The sequence below is a fragment of the Ictalurus punctatus genome, chromosome 1 (assembly GCF_001660625.3).
Source record: "Ictalurus punctatus breed USDA103 chromosome 1, Coco_2.0, whole genome shotgun sequence".
NCBI lineage: Eukaryota > Metazoa > Chordata > Actinopteri > Siluriformes > Ictaluridae > Ictalurus > Ictalurus punctatus.
This window is the reverse complement of record NC_030416.2, coordinates 35454631-35482126: the sequence shown is the minus strand read 5'-3', so window position 1 is coordinate 35482126 and position 27496 is coordinate 35454631. Positions and strand designations below refer to the sequence as shown.

Here is a 27496-nt window from a genome sequence, read left to right as displayed (position 1 = left end):
ATGAGAAGAGAGCAATCAGATAGCATCGTACAGTCTTAACAACATCAGATCTATAAATATCATCTGCTTTGGAAATTATATAAATAATGGAAAAATACGAAAAGGGCGTAAAAATAGTCAAATGGCAGACCAAATGAGAACTGGTGATTGATGGTAATGAGATTTAATTATTGATTTCTGTGCCTTGTTAATGAGGAATGGCTTCAAGGCTAAGCTAGATCTTTGTCACAGAAATAAAAATACAATCGTCTATGCCTACCACGTACAGGGAACAAACAAGGATGAACAAAACTGTGCCTTCACACCAATAATTCACAGCAAGGAATAAAACAGTCGTGTCATGCTGTCGTAGGAAAATAATCAACAATGGGCTGGTGTGATGAAGCGGAGCTTGTTTGGGATTATTTTCCAAAAGTACCAAGGTGTTTTATTTCTCTTATACCACATACATTTCCCCAGTGCTTATAGATATATACTTTTATTGATTTAAATGCAGCACATCATAGTTTTTTATCCATTTTTTGTTACATTTTATGTTGTGCAATGTTCATGAAACAAGATCTCAGTTATGTTTAATAACAGCTATAAACAGTCTTTTCCTCACCAACCTGTCTTTTGTCTCGATCTTGATGTTAATAAGACATAAAAGAACATAAAATGCAGCTTGTCTTGATACCAAGAAACTGCAAAGAAGCGTAAACTCCTCTGACACATATACATATACATTACAGCACAGTGAAATTCTTTTTTTCACATATCCCAGCATGTCAGGAAGTTGGGGTCAGAGTGCAGGGTCAGACATGAAACAGCGCCCCTGGAGCAGAGAGGGTTAAGGGCCTTGCTCAAGGGCCCAGCAGTGGCAACTTGGCATTGCTGGGGCTTGAACCCCCGACCTTCTGATCAGTAACCCAGAGCCTTAACCGTCAAGCCACCACTGCCCGAAATACTAAAATAAACATCACCTTACACACGTAAAACCTACAAGTTGTTGTATAAACTGTTACTATAGAAATGATAATGTATCAGAACAAGCGCATTAATATACACCTGTGATTTGCAGCTGCGCTTCCATCAGAGCTGCTGTTATAGAAAATTAACATCAACACCTTCTGACCAATCACAATCAAGCATTCAAGGTGTAATACACAATCGAGCATTCGAGGTGGAATACACCAATACATGGTGTAATACTCCATGAAATGCTCAGAGATATGCTACTATTAGGATTATACACGACTAGGATTGAGGACAATATTTCTCCCAATATAGTATTTCTATAACATTTAATAGTGCTTGACTTGAATTAAATGATGGATACAAAGCTACAGCTCAGCAGCCAACAGTTAATTACTGATGTTGTTGTTTTTTCTTTCTTTCAACAAGGACCACCTCTTTTCACTGTTTAAGAAAAACTGAGGTTGTAAATCTGCTGTTTCTCCTGTCCTCTAACAACTCATTAGTCAACCAACCTGCCATTTAACCTTGAATGGTCTCTGCCACATGGCAAGTGAATTTTTAGCTGGTTGTCAGATGTAATACAAGGACATCATCTTGAAGTGAAAATTTCCTCGGTTGGGAGCGCTGATTATAGACCCATTGTTGCCTTTACTGGTCCTGGAGCAAAGTCTCCTGTGATAATTGACCCAGTGTGAGTTTTGTTCACAGGTCATGCACATACTGAGCTGTTTGTCCAGTATTTAATTTTGTTCAGCATGCCTCTGAACACAGAACGTCGGTCCAGAAAGGCTTTCTTTACTTTCAGCATAATTGCAGGCCTGCTGGTTTTCAGCAATCAACAAAAGTTTGTACCTGAAGGTCCTATTTGCACTTAGTCCAGCTATACTCATATCCAGCAGCCTCAGTCCGCACTCATGGTACAGACCCATGTTAAATCACGCCCAAGCTGCTTTAGTGTAAATCACAGACAGTGTTTAAATGAAGGGGGAGGAATTACTCACCAATTAGCAGAACATTTTGGAGATTTATGATACTGCTTTTCTGAGGTAAATGTTTGCAAGAGCTATGGCAGCTCTGCTACTATTGGTGTGTGAGTGTGTGTGAATGAGACACCTTGTAAAGCTCCAGAGCAGTACACATATACACGTTATGTATTAGAATAGTATTTTCATGTATGGCTGTCATTATGGTAACAGAAGATAAGGCGTAACCCTTGTACAATAGAGAGCAGCCCGCTATTACATACAGCATTGAGTCATTTCTAATTGCTTATCCAGTATGTTTAAAAAGCATTTTTTTGGCAACCATGAAGTAATGAACAGCTTTGGTTTCTCAAAAAATATTGATGTTTCTAAAATAAATACTGTCTACACAGAGGGCTCGTTGGAAGGGAAACTGGAGAAAAGTCATTCAAATGAAAAGAATCCCAGAGACTGGATAAACTGGATAACTATATTTTTTCATATGACTATTATAATATGAATATTATGAGGTTTTTTTTTTATAAATGAATAAACTCATTATCCAATAATGGGATCATATCACCATGTGGGATGGAAATGTCTGTGTGAAATCTGCTTTAAACTCACAATTGGTGTGAAACGTATTATTGACATCATATTATAGGACTCGTTTTCTCGATTGGGAAAGACATCACGGCAACAGGTTTATTATCGGCACGCTCTAGTCAAGCCTTGTACCGATATATTTACTCCCTCCTTTTAAAGCTGAGAACAATTCATTACGTTTTAATACTCTTGTTACAGATTCATCAGGGGTGATTTTCACGGGCTGCAGCTTGTATTTGAGGGTATTATTTAGCTCGATCACACCTGATCACACCTGACTGACTACAATCGGGAACTGAAGTGAACAGAGTGTTTGAATTCTAGTACTAATATGAGTAACTGTGTGATGTCACGTTAATAAAAACGGGGATCTACAAAGTAATAAAATCCGCCAGAAACGGAATACATGGTTAGCTTTATATAGCTTCTATCAGTGGCTTCATGAATATATAAGCCATAGCCTTGCGGGATAAAGTGTCATTTCATGCTTGAGGCAGAACGTTTATAGCACTATTGCCCTGCTTTTGTTAACACATCATTCTAACACACTGTCCTATATTACTGGTATTAAAAAACATTTTTCTTGCACTTAAGGAGCTAGGAGATTTGTTTTTCAGATTAGATAATAGATGTAAATCATGGTTCTTTCTGCTTCAGTGAGCTCAGCAGGGGTGGAGTGATGTGTGTGACCTTCCCAGGTTGTTGATCATGACACATGCAAGTGCGCTGGGTGATGGATGATCTACTGAAAACCCTGCAGTTCCAGAATCGAGAAAGGCTGGATGAGCTATGTTTGAGTTTGTACTCATTCTTACACACTGCTTCTAGGCTACAGTAATAAATAATGCAACGGAGCTTCTAAAGACGTGTTTTGTTTTTTTTACGATTCAAGGTTTCTGTGAAGACGCCGGTGGGTAACTCTAAACCTGAAGTCTTCTTGAGTTGAATGGGCAGAAATTACGATGTCAGTAACCTTGAACACGTTGCTAAAAAGGCAGCCTCCGAGCCAGTGATTTTTTGAAAGACTTTACTGGATCATAAATCCTGGCGTTTATGTGAACTGCAAAATATCTGAATCCCTGACAGGCATGATGATGTTTTGCTTTGTTTTTTAATTTTTTTTTACATACTGTATTTATCTTTCTCTTATATGCACAGACTGCTCTGTGTGACCTGCATGTCTGACAGAAAGCCCACTTTAAGATTTCTCCCAGCTCTATGAAGTTCTTACTGCCAAACTCACGGCTGAAGCTGTGAATCCACTTCCTCCTGTCCCCTAATCACCGCCGTGAGACGTCGGCTTTATCCAGATGTTTCTACTTTCTCTCTCCTCTCTTTCTCCTGTTTCTTCCTCTTCTCCACATCTCAGTGACTGGACCAAGAGCTCCAGGAGACAGCATTCTGACAGCGCCCTATCTCAGAAATTGGTCTGCACTTATGTAGTGCTTTTTTAACCTTAGTGGTTCTAAAGCACTTTACACTGGGTCATTCACCTATTCACACATACACCAATGGTAGTAGAGCTGCCATGCAAGGCGCTAGCTCATCGGGAGCAAGTTGTGGTTCAGTGTCTCGCCCAAGGACACTTCGGCATGTAGAGTCATGTGGGCCGGGAATCGAACCTTGAACCCTACGATTAGTGGACAACCCGCTCTACCACCTCGAGCAGGTCAGCTGAGGATTCTTTAAACTCTTCCTGCTTTGTAAAATTGAAGCCCTCGATCACTGGAGGTCAACATACAGACAGGAGTAGAGTGGACTTAATTCTATACATTACAGAGAAACAGTCTGAAAATGAGAACCATCTCGATCCATCTTCTTACCCCAGGTGCATGTTCATGAGTGAGCTATCGATTTTAATCTTCACAGACAATGAAATGAAGTCTTATGAAGTCACTGTCACTCATCATTTAATATTTATCCCACTTCTGACACCAAACTGTTAGATCTCAGGAATCTCAGATTATGCCTTATGCCTGTCGGATCGTCTGTCATGCCTTCCAGCCTGTTTTACCATTAACTTCTATTAACATTTAGAAAGTGTGGTTTACCGTGGAGCGTTCAGGCCTGGGGGGTCTAAAATGAACACACTGACTTCTTGCATGCTCATAAAGACATCCCACTTTATTCATGCAAACCAAGGGTATTTATACACATTGATAACAGCAGTGCATGGACGGTTTCTACTGGTCCAGGTGTCAGACAGATTGAAACAAAACACGCAGCACATAGTCATAATACAAAATAAGTCCTGTGTCATGTTGACACGGAAATACATAATAATATAATCAAGGATAGCAGTTGATCAGCTTATTGAAAGAGGTCATTAAATGAATACAAGGTAATTAAATGATTACATTCATCATAGGTATTTGATAGCAGTTCATAATATGAGAGTACATGGTATAAGAGAATTTCCTTTCAATCCTCTCTTTTATTCTAGCGTAGCATAGAATGAACCAAAAGGAATTCTCTTACGTCATAGGTTAACTGTCATATGTTAACTGTTACGTCATAGGTTAAGAGAGGATTACTCTAACGAAAAAAAACAAACCTCGCACTCAGGGGTGGGCGAAAAAAAGTCTAAGGAGGAAAAATTCCCACCCTGCCAGCACTATGTGCTCGACAGCACCCTTTACACTTTTCTCGTGAGTGATTTCATACACACTTGCGTTACAAATATTTTGTCACAGGAACAGAAAAAGACAATAACGTAAAAACATATTAGTACAGAACATATTAGTAGTAACATATTAATACAGAAAAAACTATATGTATATGTGTAAAGTGTGAATCAGGTCAGCCAGCAGGACAGGACTTCCTTCCTTTGTAGACACGTTCACAGATGCTCAGACCTCGTCAGGGGTACAGGTATGTTCTCGAATGGGCAACCTGTCATAGAGAATAGGTGGAGGAAAAATAGAATGGACAGAGCGCATTTGTTAACAGCTTTTAACCAACTTGCATGTCTCCATATTGGTCCTTCTGAGGTCAGAACACTTGTTCTCCTGGAATAAAAAGTATGATTTACTGTGGGGGTAAAGGTAATTTTAATTTAGCACGTACACAACACGTCAAGTAATTTAGACATGTAGTCATCCAGATGAACATCAACACCAATTTCTGTGGATTGAGAAAGGTTAGTAGACATTTTCCAACCAGTAGGGATAGTCGACCGAGTAAATAACACCTCAAAGGGTGAAATGCCTATGGTTTTAGATGGCGTCTTTCAAATTTCAGTAAGAACGGCAGGTAGAAGGTCAGGCCAGGCAGTACTCTTTCGCTGCTGCATTGTTTTGCTCAGACAGTCTTTCAGAGTGCGATTCATACGCTCAACTACACCAGATGACTGTGGGTGGTATGGTATGTGAAATTTCCAGTCAATAGCTAAATAGTCACAAAGCCGTTGAGTTACTTGTGATGTAAAAGCGGTGCCTTTATCTGAGTCAATTTGCAAAGGTACACCGGAGCGCGGTATGATTTCTTTCGCCAAAATCCTGACGACAGTTTTAACATTTTCCCTCGCGCATGGAAAGGCCTCAACCCATTTAAAGGAACGGTCTACAATGACCAACAACATTCTATGCGGTCGAAACGGTCGGCATATGGGTAAAATTGACCTGCAGAGACATTCAAAAAGCATCAAAAGGCCTCTGCTTTACAGCAGAATCAGTGGCATTGTTTGTAGACATATCAAACATCGTGAGAGATGTGTCTTTATTTGAGGACGTAAGTCACGTATACAAAATTTGGAGGTCATATCAGACAACACTCCTGATAGAGAACGATGTGAGACGCCGACTTTGTTTTGACGATCGCGAGAGCTGTTGGTTTAGCACAGGAAGAGATTAGATTGTCGACTAGTGTGGAATTTGAGATTGGCAGGCTTAGAACACGATCCGTCTACAAAAACATACTTACTATTAAACAAAGGAGTATCAGACAGATCAGATCGAATGCTACATGAAGAAACAATTTCTTTTAAACAATCATGATTTTCAAGGGAATGGTGTCATCCTGTGAATTTAGCAGACGGTGTAGAGCATGAGCAATTGTGTCAAGAGCGGTGGAGCATTTAACGGTCAAATTTGCGGTAGCACAGAGAATAGTTTCATAACCACTTCTGCGCTGAGCCGTCATGTGTTGTGTTTCAATGTTGGATAATTCCCGTTTCACCTGTGCAACACCAAAGGGTGTCAGAACCAATCATTCTGCACCTATTACCTACAGAGCAGCCACTCCCAGCCATTGCACGCAGATGGCAAAGTTCCGTGTAGCCTGGCAGACCCAGAGCTGGAGAGAGGAACATGAAACAGTTTTTAAATGTTTAAATGCAGAAACCAGTATGAGTTGTGTGTTTCACTGGAGTATGGGTCCCAGGACTCAACTGTGGATCCAATGTTCTGCTATGCGCTTGAGCTGTTTTGTAGTGGGCAGTTGAGAAGTCATCACAACCGCCTCCGGCCGTCCGACAGCCTTCTCTGTCCTTTTGATAAGAGAAAACCCAAACATTTGACTTCTGTTTTACATAGGTGCAATGTTGTACGTGAAACCTCGAATCCATTGTGAGCCAGATGTTCTAGCAGTCTCAAGGTTGCAGTTCTGCAGCAAGCTTCTGACTGGCGTCGTCTGTGACATGGAAATCTTGCAAAGAGTCTCAGAGTCTCGTGTCACCACACAAGAAAACACGGGGCCAACGTAGTCCTCTGGCAGGCGTGTCCAGGTCAGCTGGCGTCCCCATGCGTAAATGCAAACAGTGGCTGAACACTGAAACAACAGAGCACAATCTACCACGCTAAACCACGCATGGTGTGAAGCTATTAATGTATTAGAAACAGGAAAAACACAACATTGAAACACAGGTCTTGTGTAACTCGCCCCGTGACATCAGGCTTGGGAACAGGATTAACAGGTGTGTTATACTAACTTACACAGGGCTTCAAAACACCTTGCTGCGACAGAGAATTAACAATAACATCAATATCAAGGGCTTTCGATTCAGACAAGGGATATTGTTGTTTTACATACACAGGATGAGAATGTTTTGACTTAGCTGATGGGACATTGCATGTCCTCGTGGTCTGACCAGACAGTTAGGCAGAGTCTGTAAACTGGGATCTGATTCTGAATGAGACATATTCTGCCACATTGAACAGCTGATTTAGAAAATTTACTGCGTTTCCACAATCAGAGGTTTAGAAATTTAGAGCCCGAGAATGCAAAATTAAAAGGACACTCCGGCAGGTTTACGAATTCATGTGTGAAAATTAATTCATGATCCAAACTTTATAATAATTTGTACTCATTCATAACAATCCCTGAATATTATATACAATGGCAATAAGAAGAAAGTCTTTCGTTTGCGTTAAAATGACGTATCACCGTTAAAATGACGTATCAGCGCGCTGTTCTATCCGTGAGAGCAGCGGCAGGGCCCTCTCTCGCACGCTCTCCCCCTCTCTTGCGCGCTCTGTGTTTAGATTAACGTCATCATGGAATTCAAAACACTTTCATTCAGTTTCCAAACAGGGAAAAACACGGAATTCAAATCTAAATTAAGAGTGATTTGGAGCTATGTTTAATTAAAAACACTTTTTTTTTTAATTTAGTGTGTTTCCCTGTTTGGAAACTGAATGAAAGTGTCCTACACTTCACCGCATAATAAATCTTTCACAGGAGAGATCAATCAATATGTAGATACAGTGCAGTGTGTATCTGTAAAGCCGATCTGATCTGTGAGCTGATGAACAGACTGAAACACGATCTAGTCTTTACAGCGACTAGATTTTTACCACCATGTCCTGCAATCTGTCTCTACTTTTACACACTGCTGTACTCGGCTGTGTTATTCAGCTGGATCACATCCTCCTCTAACGTCTCCTCTGTGATTTACGTTATTCCTCCAGAGCGACTCGTTACTAAATGCAGAGTGTTGTTATATGTTATCCTCGGCTTGTAGCTGGGATCTGATTGGCACACGATAACATTATTGAACACAGTGTTCCCCTAAAGAGCACAAACAGGGCTGAGAGATTTACACAAGCTGACCTGGATCTCTGCGTAATGGGTTTTGAGGAGCGTCAGGTGAATTCCTCTCAGAGTTGCTGGGAGCTGCAGGGGTGGTTATGCAAATCCCTGTATGTGTGGCTCAAGGTGAAAAATGACTCCACGTTTTTATTCATGAGTCTGCATCTGCTATTCATTAATGCGGTGAATTAACGGCAGCCTTGTTTTCTGTGTCTCCTCATTCTCCTTCAGGACAAAGTGCTTAGGTTTATGTCCACAAAAAAATGAATTCCCTTAACCCAAAAGTTGAAGGCTGATTGAAGCGTGCCATAGAAACATAAATTGTTTAGTAATGATGACAAATTGCTGCAATCATGTTTTTCCATCTCTAAGCTTTTCAGACATTGGAGGCCATTTTATTGAAAAATACCCAACTTCAGAATAATGGCAGTTCTGATAACGTGTTATTCTCACCAGGGAAAATTCACTTTGAAGGTCTTATAGAGCTGATAATATCAGATCAATTACAGTGTCTTGCTTAAGTATTCACCCCCCAGGAATACTTACACATTTTGAAGTGTTAAAACCTGGAACCGGAATGGTCTTAAATGGCATTATGTGTCATAAATCTACACAAAATATCCCATAATACTGACATTAAATCCATTAGTAGCAAATGGAAAGAATATGGCACAACCGTGACTCTGTCTATCCACCAAAAGTTAGTGAGTGGGTAAAAAGGGGATTAGTCAGAGAATCAACCAAGAGGATAAGACTATATATTCAGGGAGTCATAGGTTTGATGCAGTTGCAGAAAAATGATCGTTTAGTGAAAGAATGTGATAGTATACTGAGTGTATTGAATCAAATGAAAGCTGAAGCTGAAATGTTAAAAGAGTGTGCTAAATACAGGAGAACTGAGTGCATTAGGAAATTAAATCAGAAATATGGGAAAATAGCACAAGTTTGTACTAAAGAACCGAGACTCTCTGCTCTTACTGGACAAATAGATGAACTGGAAAAATTGATAGAACGCTTAAATCTGAGGAAAGCCCGGTAAAAACATACATCCTGTTTTTGCATCCTGTTTTTACAGCCAGTGCTCAAAAACACACAGCTTTAAGACGAATTCTCAAAAACCACAATCCCCCAATCTCTGTCTCGCTGTTAAAATCCAAATAAGGGCACGCTTTCTGTTTTCTACATGCAGTTTCAGAGTTCGCGCTCGTAATTGCATCCGGAGACCTTTTGAGAAAGCGTTGCGGTCTAGAGCAAAAACTTAGACTCTAGCGCCCGAAACCACAAGCAAAAGGTGTATATAAACTGAGGAAAGGCGAGTGTTCATTGCCATTCCTCGGGTGAATGCTTACTCGTTTTAGTTTCTTGTGAAGGAAGATCCTGCGTGGTCTAAAGGGATTTTTTTTTTATGTCTCTTCTTAAAAGAAAACCATTTTCAGACTCTGCGTAGTCGCTGGTTTTTCTTTATTTTATTTTATTTATATTCTGAGTTAAGATAATTGTAATCCTTTTGTTCTTTAATAAACCGAAGTCCATATAAAGGACGATTCGTATATCTTACTCCAAGAGTAAAATTCCTTTGTTACACACTCCTTCAGCATAAGGGAAAGGATTTCATTGGTTCTCTAGCCCAGCGGCACGAAGACTCCGCCTTCTGAGAAGGTAAGAGGAACTGATTTTACTTGCTCGATCAGTTGTATGACAGAGTAGCAAGTAGAGGATTAAAATTTGGGATATTAATTCTCATGAAATTCAATATTGACCAGCTCAAGTTTTCGCATGCATACTTGTGTGTTATATTGTGGCACATTAACGTTACTATCTCTTAAAAAAACAAACAAAAGAAATACCTCAATCGTGCTCCTAAATTTTTGTAATTAGGAGCACAAGTGCTCCAAAAAAGAAATTGTTACCGTAGAGCCCTGAAACTTGTTAACGTAGAGCCCTGAAACAATTCCCCCCAAAAAAGGTGGATGATGATTCATCCACAGAGTAAATCTGTATTATGAAAAAAGTTTTAAATCAAGTTTGTAAAAGTTGTGGGAAGCTTGGTGATGGTGACGTTGAAGTCGAGTGACCGTGGTGTGGTTCGTTTATAGCAAACGGTTATCTGTTTATTTCTGCCAATTGTTTAGGCTTCAGACTTCATAAAAGTTGTGTTCATTTCATCACAAATCCTATTGTGTTTTTGTCGAGGGAACCGGTGTGATGCTAACTTCTGGGTTCCAGTACAAAATGACGTCATCCCTGCGTCACCGCTCTATTGAGTTATTTGGCTGCGTCTCTCCTCCTGAAAACACCATTATTGAATTTTCTGCATACGCCTGAATTGTTTTCATTTGGTTGCATATTGTTATATTGGATGCATATTTTCATTTGGTTGATGGCATTTTTATTTTTACTTATCCTATATTTTGGGTAAATTTTTATTTATTTTTTGCTTCTACCAGATGATGCACTTTAAGGACCAATCTAATTGATGTAAAGATTTGTACATTAGCAGGAATGTAGCACGACATGGAGGTGAAATCAGCGGTCTGTTTATTTAAATGTGAAAGTGCAGTAAAAAGATGTTGTCCCTAAAATCAATCAATAATCGTGATAAATAATCATGATCTGAATATTGATCAAAATAATTGGGATTATCATTTTGGCCATAATCGTGCAGCCCTACTTTGAAATTCTGGAGGGAACATCGGCCGGCATGGCGTGGGGATGTAATGACGTGTGATGTTAATTGATCTCTGTTCTATAACATGTAAAACAGGAACATGAAAGGAATAGTCTAAAAGCAACTCATGTAAATACCTTAGTCACAATATTGTCTTATTCAGAATAAGGTCAGTAATTAGATTACTGATGTCCATGTAAACATAGTCACTGATATTCTGGATGCTGAGGGTGGGAAGGTAGTTAAAATGCATATAAAATGTTTTTTATTTTCTTATCTTCCATGTTTTCTCACTTAAAATGTTATATATACAATATAAATAATAAAAACGCAACCAATTTTTATATAGCACCTTTCCCCAGCCGTGATGGACTACATTTCCCAGCGTTTCCCATGCGCTGCTTCATCTTCACCATAATGTCAATAAACACTAAAGTTTATTTTCAAGGTTTTCCAGTACTTTAAATGACTAAAAGCTCCTTGTACAAGCCCTGATGAACCTCTTAAATAACAGTTTGAGACTCTTTAGTTTTTATTCACAGGAACTGTAAGAGAATTGTTTCCCATTTTCATAAAGAGTCAATTTAAGACAAGCTGAGGGATCTATCCTGTCATATCCGTGTTTAAAACGCAATAATGGAGTTTGTTTAACGTGTAAAAAGTATAAATAAAGTTTTGCTACACTGAAAGAGTGAACTAGAGGAATAATAATAATTACTACTACTAATAAAACCTGTTGTAAATCTACACTAATCAGAATTGTGATAATAAAAGTGTTTTATTCATACAACCAACAGAAGTACCTCAATTTACCTGAAAGGAGCTGTCTCGCGCTGTCTCGCGCTGTTTGATTCTCAACGGTCGTCTCGCTCTGTTTGAATGACGCGCCTGCGCGCTCCGAAACCACGCCCACCAGATGATTAAACAGTAGAAATGAATGGGATAGGGATATAAATAAATAGATAAATAAAAAAGACTGCACTTTGCATTCCTTATTTTCTCCTGCACTGAGATTGCAAATGTTATTATATTATATTATATTATATTATATTATATTATATTATATGTAACCAGGTGAAAAAGAAGACAACATTCCTATGGTGAAACTGGTTATTAAAGCCCTTAATTAAGTGTATTGTCCCTGCAGTGTGTACAGATGTCTTTCTCATCTAGTGATAAAATGTTACGCTGGCCCTTTAAGAAGCAGGTACGTGAGTTCCCGTTCTGTCCAGAAGTATCGCGAGAGTTCACATGCGAGCAGCGCGAGTTACAACGTGATGCAGTTTTTATGCGTGTCTTCTCCATTGAGGCCAATTTCTGTGGAGACATTTGAAAATAAATCTCTTCATTATTTCTCAAAGAGTGTAAGTGTTGATGTAGTATCGGTTTTAAAGTAATATTGGAATCATTTTGTGCACAATTGTATGTGAATTTGGGTTTAAGAGTGTTTTTCTTATTTGATAAAGAGGGAGAAAAACGTGCTCCATAGGCCCTCGGTGTGTATTTCAGAGTGAGTTTTATTCACTTTTGTTGTTCTAGTAGCTTCATGTTTTCAAGATGTTGAGGGAAAGTTTAGTATCTAGTCTTTTACTGAACACACAGAGAGAAAGGAGTTGATCAAATGCTGTGTGTCAGTGTGTACATGTGCAGTGTGAGGATGAGCAGTAAGGTTAAATTATTTCACTCATTTCCAAAGTGGCACTACAGTGTTTATTCACTAATGTGAGTGATGGACAAAATGTTTGCAGTCTTTAAAATGTGTTAGTTATACCCAAGAATGTAATGGGTAATTCAGGGCTCTACGCTAACAGTTTCCTTCAGGAGCATTACAAAAATTTATTAAAATTTAGGAGCACAGTGAAGTTTATGGGTTTTGTTTTTAAGAGATGTAACATTAATGTACCGCAATATAACACACAAGGATGCATGGGAAAACTTGAGCTGGTAAATTAGGACAGAATTTAGGAACATAGCCGCTCTGTGGTGATTGGCTGAAAGTTTAGGAAGCGCTTGATTTGATCTGCAGCGGCGTTTTCTTTGAGCCGAGGACGAACTTTAAACGTCAACATCGCAGTTGATCATGTTCATGTAATCGTGCGCAGTCTAAATCATGATCGATATTCGATTAATTGTGCAGCTCTGATTAATATAGAGTACATCTAACTTAAATGCTAGTTGAGGCAACTTGGATTGCAGTTGAATAAAGAAGTGGAGATGACTTAACTTTTCCTAACTACATTTTATAAGTTACAATTATTTTTTTCTTTAAGTGAACTTTTCTGTTGAACTTCACAAAAAAAAATGGAAAAAGACCACTTGATGTATTAAGATGAGTCAGCATTTTTTTTTTTTTTACAGTGTGTAAACTGTCCTGTGGTATCTGTCATTAGTGTTTTTTATATTACTCTGTGTCTTGTTTATATCCAGCACTGTATGTGTAAGTGTGCACTGTAGGATCGCTATAAACCAGCAACAGATTCCTTGTATACTCGAGCATACTTGGCCAGTAACGCTTATTCTGATTCTGAAAGCTCAGGTTTGGTTAGGCCGTGGAAAAAAGAAGACATTTGGGCAGCTCTGAAAACCTTCTGTCAATCTGCTCGTCTCCTCAGGAGGGGGAGACGAGACATTACACAAGCTCAGCTAAGCGAGTGTGGGGGAGTGTTGACCGTGTTGATATTATTGAGCAATGGAATTAGCAGTTTTAGAAACTCCTTAACCCATGGTATTGATGCGTCCCTAACGATAATAATACATAGAAAAATTAAACAGTTCTTCATGGGGCATTGGGATAATGTCGCTTGTTATTGACTTCCATCTTTTCCTCCCTACAGACACAGAAGAACATGGTGTCCACAAGAGCCTCCAGTAGGAGGAAGAGATTTACGGACCAGAGCAGTTTCCAAAAACACCAGCGTATTCACACTGGAGAAAAACCATATCCGTGTTCACAGTGTGGAAAGAGTTTTGCTGACTCGGGTACTTTCCGAAAACACCAGCGCATTCACACAGGAGTGAAGCCGTATTACTGCTCACACTGTGGAAAGAGTTTTAATCGAGGTAGTACTCTCCAAGAACACCAACGCATTCACACAGGAGAGAAGCCGTACCCGTGCTCACAGTGTGGAACGAGTTTCGCACGGAAAAATGCACTCCAGCAACACCAGCGCATTCACACAGGAGAGAAACCATTTGTGTGTGTGCAGTGTGGGACGAAATTTTCTCACAGGTCTGCTCTCAAAGCACACCAACGTATTCACACAGGAGAAAAGCCGTATTTCTGCTCACACTGTGGAAAGATTTTTAATCGAGAGAGTACTCTCCGACAACACCAGCGCGTTCACACAGGAGAGAAGCCGTATTTCTGCTCACAATGTGGAAAGACTTTTAATCGAGAGAGTAATCTCCGAGTACACCAACGTATTCACACAGGAGAGAAGCCGTATCAGTGTTCACAGTGTGGAAAGAGTTTTGCTGACTCGGGTACTTTCCAAAAACACCAGCGCATTCACACAGGAGTGAAGCCGTATTACTGCTCACACTGTGGAAAGAGTTTTTATCAAGAGAGTAATCTCCGACAACACCAGCGCATTCACACAGGAGAGACACCATTTATTTGTATAGAGTGTGGGGCAAAATATACTCACAAGCGTTCTCTCAAAAGACATGAACGCATCCATGCAGGAGAGAAGCCGTAACACTGCTCCATGAAGACATGCTGTGTTAAGCTTGGACTGGAAGGTCTGGAGAGTCCTACACAATGCCTTGACCTCAAGCCCACTGAACACCTTTGGGATGAACTGGAATGCCTAATGCATGCCAGGCCTCCTCGCCCAATAACCAACCTCTACTGCGCTTGTGGCTGAATGGGTGCAAATCCCCACAGCCACACTCCCGAATCTAGTGGGAAGCCTTTCTAGTAGGGGCTTTATATAACAGCAGGGGGACACACTCCTCATTATTTCCCATGGATTTGCAATGGGATGTTCAACAAGCACATATGGGAGTGATGGTCAGGTGTTTGGATGTAATAGTGTACTTTTAACTCATCCAAATTTGTTAATGTTAACGTCCAACCTAGTAATCTGTTAATAATTTAATTGATAATTCAAATGTTAAAAATTAATTTTAATGCGAGAGTTAATGCAGTTATTTTATATTTGATTCATTGGTCAGTGGTGCATTGTCAAGTATGATGATGTTTACTCTGGGACTGTCCTTGAAGTCAGTGAAACACATGTGAGAGTGAAGTGCATGCATTGATCAGAATGGCTTTTTCTGGCCCAGGCGAGACGATGTGCTGTGGTACTTGTTTGAAGATATTCTCAGGTTAATTCCTTCCCAAAAGCAAGTGACATCACTTCATGTTCAAATAAGCAGAGAAATATGGAAGGAGCTCTCAGCATCACAACGTTAAGCATTAAACTGTTCTGTCTCTTTCTCTCCTCTTTCCCACTCTCTCACAAACACATCAAATATGAGCTATTTTGGTTTCATTCAAGAACTTGTTCTCTAACAATTTAAGCGGGTGCAAACTTGTTCAGTATCCAGATTCTGTTCAATATCCAGTTGCAGTGTGTGCAAACTTGTTCAATAACACATATTTTTTAATGTTGTTGTAAGTATAACATATGATCTATGGTTTCTTGTTCATTTCTCTACTTTCCCATGCCCAGTCATCTGTGTTACCTTTGTCAACTATGTTTCCGTATGGTCAACTGTGTTACTGCTCAGTTTTTAATTTTTAAAAATACTTGGTTGTCTACTGTACAGAATGTTTAGTGTTAAGAGACTACCAGAGGTGTCCTTTGTCCCTCAAGGTCCCCCCCCCCCCCCCCCCCCCAAAACTGCATGTACAAATTTGACTTGTTTGAGAAAATATGAAGACCATTTAACTACTTTTGTGAAAATAGAGAGTTATTACATCTCTAAATATTTTTTCCATACATTTTTATTATTTTTTTATTTTGGTAAGAGGATACATAATCCATCAATCAGGTCACTATTTAAATTCTAGATATTTTTCCAAGCTATTAACATACTTATTTTGTCAGTAACATAGTTGACCGGAATATATGTAACATAAAAAGAAATCCAAAACCAAGTAACCCTGCGTTTGGCTAATAGAATAAGTACTTGTTTTGAAGGGGTTTATGTAAGATCCTGTTTGTGTTTTGGGAAAAATGAAAACTTGTTTTCTTCAGGTTGTCAAATTCCAAATATACCCAAATTATAGAATGACCCTTAGGTGAAGCTGCTGTAACACTCATTATGACATCATCACCTGGCAGTTGGTAATACTGTGCAATTCTCACAAATTCAAGAAATTTAATAAAGAAAGAGAGTTCGTGTGAAGCTTCTGATTGGTAATGCACATTATGATGTCATCAGCTTGCAGCTGGAAGTACAAATTTTTGAAGGAAGGAAGGGAGGAAATGTATGTGTGACAGATTGAAATTACATTGAAATGAACCCGATTTAAAATCTGTGTTTAGAAAGTGAAAATTATTAATTCATGGAATTGTAATTTGGAATTAATATAGATAAATGTGCTTATGAAGGTGTTCTCTTGTTTAGTTCATTGTTTTAAATCTGAAAATGATAGATTCAAGTGGATCTGCAATCAATTGGTTTTGTGTTGTTCATGATTGATTGGTTTTGCCGGATTGTACTCTAGGGGGAGCTCGCGCGGCTTTTCCTCATGGCACATAAAGTTTGTTGTGAGGAAACGGCGTGTTGAGTTGTTTTTAGTTATTAATCTTCCCCTCTTTTCAGCTAAACTGTTTAGACTCATGTTTAAATAGCGTAAAGAGTCTCATATGCCTATTGGTTAATGGTTAGAACAGCACCTGTACAGTTAGTAAATGTTGAATGGGGATAATTGACGGTCTAATCAGGTTTATCAGTGAACACGCTAAGTGAGTCCAGACCGCCATTTTGTGCACAACTTGCACAAGGTCCACAGAACGCAGCGCTTGTAAAATGGAACACATTCCCTTTCAAAGGGAACTTCAATGTTGCGTTTAGCATAACACTATTGTAGCGCCTCTCGCATGACCGGCATCTGAAACTTGTGTAAAATCATGCCTATTTATAGGCCTGCCATGATCAGGTGACGTGGCAATTAAGAGCGTCACGTGATATAAATATGGCACCTTTCAACTGTGTCATCAGCCTTAGACTGCATGGCGTTTGTTTGTGTTCGCCAAGTCTACGTCTGCTGCTAGTAGCACCTATTGGCCAGCTCGAATATGGTTTTCAGAGATATTATCTCTGCTGGATGGCACTCCTTGGGAGATTCACATCCACAGGGATCCACTGTAGACCCAGTGAACTGCGCAATAGCTACAGTCCTGGAGTTCTTACAAGAACATTTCTCAGTAGGCTGGGCTCCCTCTACAATCAGGGTTTACATGGCTGCCATTTTGGCCATCCATGCCCCTGTTGATGGAGCCTCTGTGGGGCAACATCCTTTAACATCAAGGTTTATGCGTGGTGTCAGGTGGCTGAGGCCCATCTGCAGGCTGTGCATACTTTCCTGGGACCTTCCTGTGGTCCTGGAAGGTCTGTGTTGTGGATAAAAAATGTCATAAAATAAACATAAGGGAGGTCCAGATCCAGATCCAGGTCCAGTAACGGTGAGAGAAGGGACTGACGACGGGCACCGGCACCTAGACATACAGAAGCGGTTTTAGTCAGAAATGGATAAATTGGTAAAACACTTTAAAGATCTTTATGGGTTATTAGTCGAAATAGTCGAAAGAAGTGTACGAGCTGAGGAGTGCTAAAACACACACACACACATGCTCGTACAGTCAAGGGCGGGCAAGTAGACACAACATACACACACACTCTCTCTTTCTCATACACACACATGAATAACTTTAATAATATCTTATAGTAATAGAGAAACTCTATAAAAAACAGAATAGTAGGATATGCAGGACAGTAGAACTGTAAGTTGGAAGTACAGTAAACCGCTTTTCAAGTAGTATAAATATATATAAAATAAGAAATATAGTGCAAATATAAAAATAAATTATAAACGAGAAATACAGGAAAAAACAGGAAAATATAACTTACTCATGATTCGGATGGTGAGGATTCTCGTCTCGCAAGGAAAGCCTTAATTTTTAGAGAACCATGAAGAAAGCCAGTTATAAGGGTGGCTGCCCCCCCCCCTCGAGATAACGATAAGACCAAGGTCCCTCCCGGTTGTTTAGTCGTCTTGCTTACATCATTTTTTTAACCTAGGGAATTGAGAATCCTGGTTTTTGAAAACCTAGGTAAATGAGAATCCTGGTTTTTGACAACCTAGGTAAATGAGAATCCTGGTTTTTGACAACCTGGGTAAATGGGAATCTTGGTTTTTGACAACCTAGGTAACTAGAAACCCTGGGTTTTTGTTTCCTGGGTTGTTGAAAGTGCCTGGGTTCTGATTTTATGTGTAAATTAAAACCCCTGGTTTCCATTCTATGGGTAAGTGAAATAGGCCTTTTCTGGAAACCTATGGGTTATCTAGTGTGTAAATACAGTATAAATACTGGAGCTTAAGCTCAGGATATGGGGATCACTTTTGAGAATTCTCATCGGTGTGGATCTCGTGTGGTGGAATGGAACAATAAAGCTGGACCCTTGCTTCTTCTCACTCACGGCTGGTGTGTTTTTTCTATCTCCAACTGGGCTCAGAGGTAGATGTGAGTATTGGCTTCTAAGTTGAGTTTTAAATGTTTTTGGGTAATAAGCTAAATTTGAGCCAACATTTGGCGACCCAGATGGGACTGGGCTAAGATCTATATGTCTGGAATCTCTCCCGTGGGACTTCGCTCTCTAAGCAACAGACAGGCCGTATAGGAAAAGGCATTGCAGACGCCTGTTATTTCAAAGCTCTGTTTTAGTGGTCTGTTGTTACGACTGAGAAGCCCCGGGGTGGGAAGAAAGACTAAGTGGGTCTCCAAAAGAACCTTGAGTGAGTGAGAAGAGGTAAGAGAAGTGTAGATTGTAGAATGTACTTTTTATAATTGTAATAAAGAAATGGTATATGTGTTGTGTGAGTGAAAGTCCTGCAATACCGCTGGAGGAAGGGAAAAAAGGTAGAAAAAGAGTAGAGAAATAGAGAAGTACTCCAGGGCTGGATAGAAAGCAGGTGGAAAATGAGGCCTCAGACCCCAGATACCGGCTACTAGACTAGACTAGCAGTCTAGTGGCGGCTGCATTGGTGGGGACCCCTAATACCGCTGGAAAAGGATTAGATAAAAGATAGATAGACTAGATTCCAGGGCTGGATAGAGAGGGGAATAAATCCTGGGCCCAGGTCCGGGTCGTGCAATACAGCATGCCCGGTGTATGAATGGAATGTGTACTAACAAATGTGTGTGCTTATAATATATGTGCTTATAATATGTATAATATGAGTGTGGTGTGAGAGCGTGTAAGTTTTGGAGACAGGGAAGATGTATTTATTAGTGCTCTGAACATGAGCTCCATACCTGAAGTAATTGGATGAGTTGGATAAGATTCAGAGAAAAGAATTCTTTTGGGGAAAGTTGGATTTAAGTTGTATGACTATAAGCTCCATGCGTACGGAGCTGGTATGGAAGTGTGCTTAATACTTTGAAAACTTCATGTAGTAACATAAATAAGTGTAATAATGTGGAATACAATGTGTGTATGTGAGCTTGCCTGCGTTGTTGATAGAAAGGAGGGGTGTATGTGTGTGTTCCTGTCCGTTCTTATCTGTGAGTCTGTGTGGAAGGACAGGGAAAAAAAAAAAAAAAAAAAGGGGGAAAAAGGTAAGACAATTCGGTGTGTGTGAGTTCTTCAGAGTGAGCTGGGTAATGCGGAGCATTGTGAGATATCTTGCGGACTTTGAATGTTTCGAATCCGGTACATACTTTAGGTGAGTCGGCGAGACTGTGTGTATAATTAATTTGGTATCAATAACTGCTGTATAAGTGTGTTAAAAATTTTGGGGAGCATGCATGCCAATGGCACATATTTTAGACATCTGTTCGACTGCCCATTGTGTAAAGAAGAATTACTAGACCTGTAATATATAAAAACATATTCCCAGATTGTGTGATCCAGGGAAAAAGGAAGACTGGAGGTGGAAAAAAAAGTGTGCATTTTCAGGCCCCAGAAGTCACTGTTAAGAAATGAATGAGTCCGACGCTCCAAATGTGGAGGAGAAAGTCCATTTGGACCTTTCATTTATATTCCATTTATATTTATATTTCATTTCATTTATATTTGTAGCATTTTAGTAACTATTGTTATATAACTTGAAGTTAGTAAATTATATTTAAAAAAATTGTGTTTACAATTATGGTAATTAAGTACATAACACTTAAATTCCTTTTAAATAATGTGGAAAAACTAGTTGGAAGTTTATATATAGATTGTGGCTGGTCAGAATCATGCGCGTCGGAGCTCCAAATCATTCTTTTCATTTTAATTTGAATTCCCTGTTTGTGTTTCCCTGTTTGGAAACTGAATGAAAGTGTTTTGAGTTCCATGGTGACGGTTATCTAAACCACCGAGCGCGCGAGAGATTTGTTTTTCTTCCTCTTTTAGTTATCTAACGCCCTATATTAAAGTCAAAGTGATTCAATGTATATATATACGTGGATATATTCCTGTAAAAATTAAAATCAATCAGTATGTCTTGATGTTATCAGTTCGGAGAGAACTTTAATAATAGTTTATGTGGTGTGTATTGTGCCACTTAGTTTCTTCTGCACAGACATCTTTATCTTTGCCTGACTAATGATAAAATTGATCAGCTGACATGTGAACCTGTTCGTTTTGAGTGATATTAATAAAAAACCCTGAAAAAGTAAAACCGACCCGAGGTAACAGTCTCAGGCTGATCACAATGTGGTCCGTATCAGGCTAGGTCACATCCTCCCTGTTGAGATAATGTTGAGCCTAAACATTTGGTTTTAGAGAGCAGTCTACCTTCATGAACTGACTCGCTAACAAGAGCTGGAGTAACTATAACTAATTTGTGTATCGGTGATTCCTATACGGGTACGTGTCTATACAATATCTTAAGCAGTGTAAGTGCGAATTCTTCTGGCATGTGGTATTCATGTTGTATAATGCTGAATAATTTCTGTATGTTTTCTCTTTAAATGCTGTGTATATGTCCAATGATAAGTAATTAGTAAGATCAGATGGCAGTAGTAGTCTGCACATTTTAAATTCTTTATAATGTGTTGTACGCCTGTTACAGATGTGATATCTGAATCAGTAACATTAGAATAAGGTGATGATTTGATTACTTACTTTTGCCGACATGTTGTGCTGATATGAGTTTGGGAGGTAGTTTAATTACGGTCCCTTTACAATAGTGTAGTTTGAAGTGTTTTTTTCCTGAACCGTAGATTGGTAAATAGAATAGAGTAGTTATGCAAATATATATGTGTGGGTGTGTATATGTATATACATATGTGCTATACGGTGTGCTATGGATATGTCATACAAAGTATACGAGTTACAATATTTAAATAATACAAAGCAGTGGTCACAAACTCGAGAACCTGTGAAGTGAATTGAATTGATAATACGTTATACAGCAGCTGTGAACTGGATGCAGGTGTGTGTGATCTGGGAATTGCAGTCCATGGCAGCCAGCCATGTTTGATGACCGCAGTGAAGGATGGGAAATGTGGTTTGTGATATGAGTAGATTTAACACTACCTTAAAATGGTCAAATACAGTTTAAATGAAATGGATACAATTATAGGACGAATCTTATGCTTCTTACAATTGGGCGTTCAGCCAAGGTAACAACTTGGTGGTAAATTGAAACAAAGCTCACAGATGATAAATTTTATTTTAGACTAAGTTAAATACATATTCACATTCCTCCAAAGTGAGCAACATTTAATTGTCATGAATGACAGTATTTAATCTCTGCAGCAATATTTCCTGATTCACTGGGTTGGGAGCCTCTTCTAAATCAACAGACAGGGAAGTGCAGAGGGAACTGTGACATTGTTTTAAGACTTTCAAAACAACAGGTGTGCTGATATGTTTGTATGACCTTAGACTTCTTGCAGACTGATAACATGAACGATTTACTGAAAAAGCTTTCTACAAGGGACATAGGCGAGGAGGCCGTGTTATTGGATTGTAATGATCTAATATAGTTGGGTGTCCCTGATTTAATGTAATAAATAAATAAGAAAACTGATTTCCAAATTTCTAGTATAACCCCTTTGTCTAATCAAGGATTAAAATGATACATTGAAAGAGATGAAATAATATCAACTGCTAAGTTTAGAAATACAGACTCCACACAATCAGGGCCTTGTGATGTGTTTATATCGAACTTGAGTGATCTGTAAACATCACAAGTCTTAACACGTTAAAAACTGAACTCCTCATTTTGAATTGTTTTTAATAGCTTCCTGCTTTATTAAAATCAGGGTATAGTAAATCACGATAAATATTCACTGTTTTAAGGACTAGATCTGATGCATAAATTGAACATTTAATGATGGGGTTTGCAGTTGTGCGTTCCCAGTTGTCTGTCTCCAGTTTCCGGTACTATTGTCCTGTAAACAATATCTTCGATCCTCAGAGAGAGGATGAAAGGACATGCCCAATTACCATTATTACAGCAAGCTGTGATAACAAAAGCGATAAGTTTTGCGATACAACCAACCCACCCAGTAACCATTATTTATAGTATGATGTATATAGAATATATATATATATATATGTATATATATATATAAGATGTCCCAATTGTAACCTATAACTGTAATTCCATTCCACATGATATTATTATGGATCAGCGCTTTTTCCAAATGACTGCATGTGAGAGCTCAAGGCCATTATTCCTCTTAACAATTCCTAGATTAGTAGGACACCTGGCGCCGCGAGCTGGAAGCGTCTCCTTCGCGGGGCTGTGGGCTCCCCTGTGGTGTACTCCTCTGTGGTCATAGACTCCCTTGCACGCTCCCAAGGCCGTCAGGACATGATTGGGGTCATCCTCCGCCCCATAAAAGCACAACAAATGTTCCTGGACGTTATCAAGTATGGTCTGCAGTGGATCACTGATTGCTCACTAAAGGACAACATCCTGAGATCCGGGTGTTCTTTGGACAAGCCTGACATTGAATGAACTTATGCTTTGCACCTGAACTATGGCTGACAAACAATAACAAAGACTGTGTCTTACATGTGACCGAAGGGGTTGGGTGCTGCTGGGGGGGTCCCGGCTCAGGAGAATGGGGCGCTTACAGGGCTGAAATTTATGTATTGAAAATAATGGATTTGGTGGCACAAGGATTGCCAGGCTGGAGATGCTCTCTTAGTGCAGATCATTGGGAAAATTGCTCTCTCACACATCGATCTTACGTTTATCACACCAGTCGATGTGCCACCCGAACTAAAATTCTTAAACCTGTTAGTGTACCTAACTCACCAACTGTAAGTGTTGTAGTGGTGTCATTAATTCTGTGGAGCCAGTCACTGAGAACACTCACGATTGCCAAGCCGAAATTTGTATTTCGTTGAGCTTAAAAGTTTTGGGTCTGAAATTTCACAAACATTATGAACACCCTGTTCTGCCCAATTGGCTGAATAGAAGTCTATCACTAAAGAATGCAACCTGGTTAAGGGTAGAATTGTTAAAAAAATATATATATATATATAATAAAAAATAAATAAATAAATAATATAAATACTGACGTTTAGGCCCATGGATTGTGTCGTCTGTTTGGAGTTGTTTGAATGCAATGAGGTTCTAGGAAAAAATTGGAACGCCACTTATCGGACAAATAGTTTAATTGAATTCTGACTGCACTTCTTGCTGTATGTATTACAGCTGCCCATGATCTTAGCCTCAGAGGGGAAAGGTAGAGGAATGATCTCTGTACTTGCAGGCAACGATGGAGGGTCACCTGAAGTGTGCTCAAGATTATTTATTATTTTTTTTCCTTGACCAGGGATAGGTCTGGCATACCCTGATTTGTGTTGGATACAATTTGTGCTGATACTAAACGTATTTCGGTAGATGCTCTACCTCTTGCACTAATGACCTATCACATGCAGACTAACAGCAATATGTATCTAACACCGCATGAAATGCTTATGGGTCGACCCATGTCTGTGTCTGTTCCTTATGATGGACGGCCGCTGGAGTAATTACAGATGAATCGGAAAACATATATAAGACCACTAACTATTATGTATGGAGCTATATATTCACAGGAACACAGCTAAGTGCAGTGTTATCAGTGTTATGTGTGAGGCGTCACCGCCTCAACGGGGGGAGGTGTTCGGAGGTGTTCGGAGGTGTTCGGAGGTGTTCAGAGGTGTTCACCCGGAGGTGGGAGTCCCGGAGCCACGAGAGAAGGCTGACTACAGGGCAGCAGCGGACTAGAAGCAGCGGACTAGAACATGCAACCCCTGGAGGATGCTCAATCCTCCAATGACGAGATGGTGGGGAACACGTGAAGGTCCGGTACGAAGCGTCAACGGGGGGTCTGCTCTGTGGCAGACAGGATGAGAAGATGTGAAGATCCATACCCTGGGTGTACGTGCTAGCCTAACCTCTCCCCAAAGGGTGGCTCTCTACAGTACGTAAAGTGCTTGAGCTGAAGACAACCAGCATACAGAGAGATACAGATACTGCATACAACAGACTGTCAAGTATTGTTAGAAAATGTTATAAAATGTTTGTGATGTGACGCAATCAGGCACAGAAAAGTATAATGGTGCTGCCGAGCACATAGTGCTGGCAGGGTGGGAATTTTTCCCTCGTAGGAGGTTTTTTCGCCCACCCCTGACTGCGAAAGACTGGGGTTTGGTTTTTGAGGGGAAGCAAGAATCTGCAGGTCCCGACAAATACAAAACGTACGGCAGTAGTAGTAGTAATGAATGATTAGGGAAACTCAGTTAATCACACTTATAATCGATGTAGGGTATAATCAAAGTAGTTAGATTCAAAATGAGATATATATATATATAAAAGGAGAAGTAAGTTAAGGGTTAAGAGTTATAACGAGGTACATCTACACATGTCTCGGATCAGTGTTGCGTAGAAGTGGTTAATTTAAGGGACCCATTTGAGAACGGGGACGGGCGCAGGGATTATGGCTTCGTTAGGCTTCGTAATCCTCCGACAGCTAGCGGGGGACGGCCATGGGGTGCGGCAGAATCAGTTCCTCCACGCTTAATTAAAGTATTGTATGAGGCTTCATAGCCTCAGAGGGGGGAAATGTTGTGGATAAAAATGACATGAAATAAACACGAGGGAGATTGAGTATGAGTAAAAATGTAATTTTATTGGTAATTCACAGGACGGGTGGGTGCGTAGTCTGGAGGAGAGTAAGAGGGGGAGGAAAATGGGGTGCGTCCTGGGGACATGGGGAAATCAGGGTGGGTGAAGTGAGCGGACCACTGAGAGTCGGGCGGACTGGTGGGTGAGAAGAGGGACGGATGGTCGGGGCCCGGATCGGAGAAGACAACATCATCATCCTCGGATTGGAAGCTGGAGGGGGGTTCTGGGTCTGACTGTGTAGAGGCGTCAACACGCACGTTCGTGGGGCAGATTCTGTACCGAAGAAGAGGGGGGAACCCCGGATCTCCATTCTTGGGGGGGGTGCTGTGAAGATAGTTAAGTAGCATCATGATATCAGCAGTGAGATGCACAAGCTGGTAATGAGTGTCCAGATCCAGGTCCAAACCCTGATCCAGGTCCAGTAACGGAGAGAGAGGGGACTGACGACGGGCACCGGCACCTAGACACATAGAAGCGGGATTAGGCGGATTGGAATTACGAGCAATTTAAGAGCAGTAATAGTAAAAAAGTCAAAAAGAAGTGTACGAGCTGAGGAGTGCTAAAAACATACATACACACACACTCTCTTCCTCATACACACACATGAATAACTTTAATAGAATCTTATAGTAATAGAGAAACTCTATAAAAAGCAGAATTGTAGGATATGCAGGACAGTAGAACTGTAATGATATTAAGAAGTTGGAAGTACAGTAAACCGCTTTTCAAGTAGTATAAATATATATAAACTAAGAAATATAGTGCAAATATGAAAATAAATTATAAACGAGAAATACAGGAAAAAAAGGAAAATATAACTTACTCATGATTCAGATGGTGAAGATTCTCGTCTCGCAAGGAAAGCCTTAATTTTTAGAGAACCATGAAGAAAGCCAGTTATAAGGGTGGCTGCCCCCCCCTCGAGATAACGATAAGACCAAGGTCCCTCCCGGTTGTTTAGTCGTCTTGCTTACGTCATTTTTTTAACCTAGGTAAAACAGAATCCTGGTTTTTGAAAACCTAGGTAAAAGAGAATCCTGGTTTTTGAAAACCTAGGTAAATGGGAATCTTGGTTTTTGACAACCTAGGTAACTAGAAACCCTGGGTTTTTGTTTCCTGGGTTGTTGGAAATGCCTGGGTTCTGATTTTATGTGTAAAGTAAAACCCCTGGTTTCAATTCTATGGGTAAGTGAAATAGGCCTTTTCTGGAAACCTATGGGTTATCTAGTGTGTAAATACAGTATAAATACTGGAGCTTAAGCTCAGGGTATTGGGATCACTTTTGAGAATTCTCATCGGTGTGGATCTCGTGTGGTGGAATGGAACAATAAAGCTGGACCCTTGCTTCTTCTCACTCACGGCTGGTGTGTTTTTTCTATCTCCAACTGGGCTCAGAGGTAGATGTGAGTATTGGCTTCTAAGTTGAGTTTTAAATGTTTTTGGGTAATAGGCTAAATTCGAGCCAACAGCTCCTCCAAGGCCCACCTCATTCAGATGTATATTTGTTTGGCCCTGCTCTCCTTCTGTCACTAAGCCAGGGGGAAAAAAATACTTTTTGTTTTTGTTTCCCCTCAAAGGAGCTGTTACTTTTTCGAACAAAGGATGAAACACACAGCACCTCACTAATATCCAGCAATCATAGTCTTACTGAGCTACACACATGAGGTCTGTTTTGCTTTTTTCCCCAGCAGAAATTAACAAATATTTTTTTCCTAATTTTATCATGCCTGTAATGTTTAACTGGATTCCTTTCACCAGTGGAGATGTTTATTGTATGCTGTGTGTGGGGAGGAGGGGGCGGGGCAACAGCACAATGCAAAAAATCATGCAGAGACAGGTCAAGAGCTTCGGTTAATGTTCACATCAAAAATCAGACTGAGGAAAAATGTGATCTCTTTGACTTCAACTATGGTTGTTGGTGCCAGATGGGCTGGATTGAGTATTTCAGGTGATTTGTTTTCCCTAGTGTTCAATGTGCTC

The 27496-nt window shown here is 39.9% G+C and overlaps 1 protein-coding gene across 2 annotated transcripts in view; it reads left to right on the top strand.

The window, feature by feature from the left end:
• The window catches only part of LOC108273077 (gastrula zinc finger protein XlCGF7.1), a 33463-nt gene that overhangs the window by 2765 nt on the left and 3202 nt on the right, over positions 1–27496 (top strand). The window contains exon 3 of one of the 2 annotated variants that reach the window (XM_017482103.2): positions 14055–16153. In XM_017482103.2, coding sequence (XP_017337592.2) covers positions 14067–14918 — 852 coding nt within the window. In that variant the 5' untranslated portion in view covers positions 14055–14066 and the 3' untranslated portion in view covers positions 14919–16153. Of the gene's footprint in view, positions 1–14054; positions 27465–27496 lie in introns of those variants that run through there. The other variant, XM_053684248.1, reaches the window with a different exon arrangement.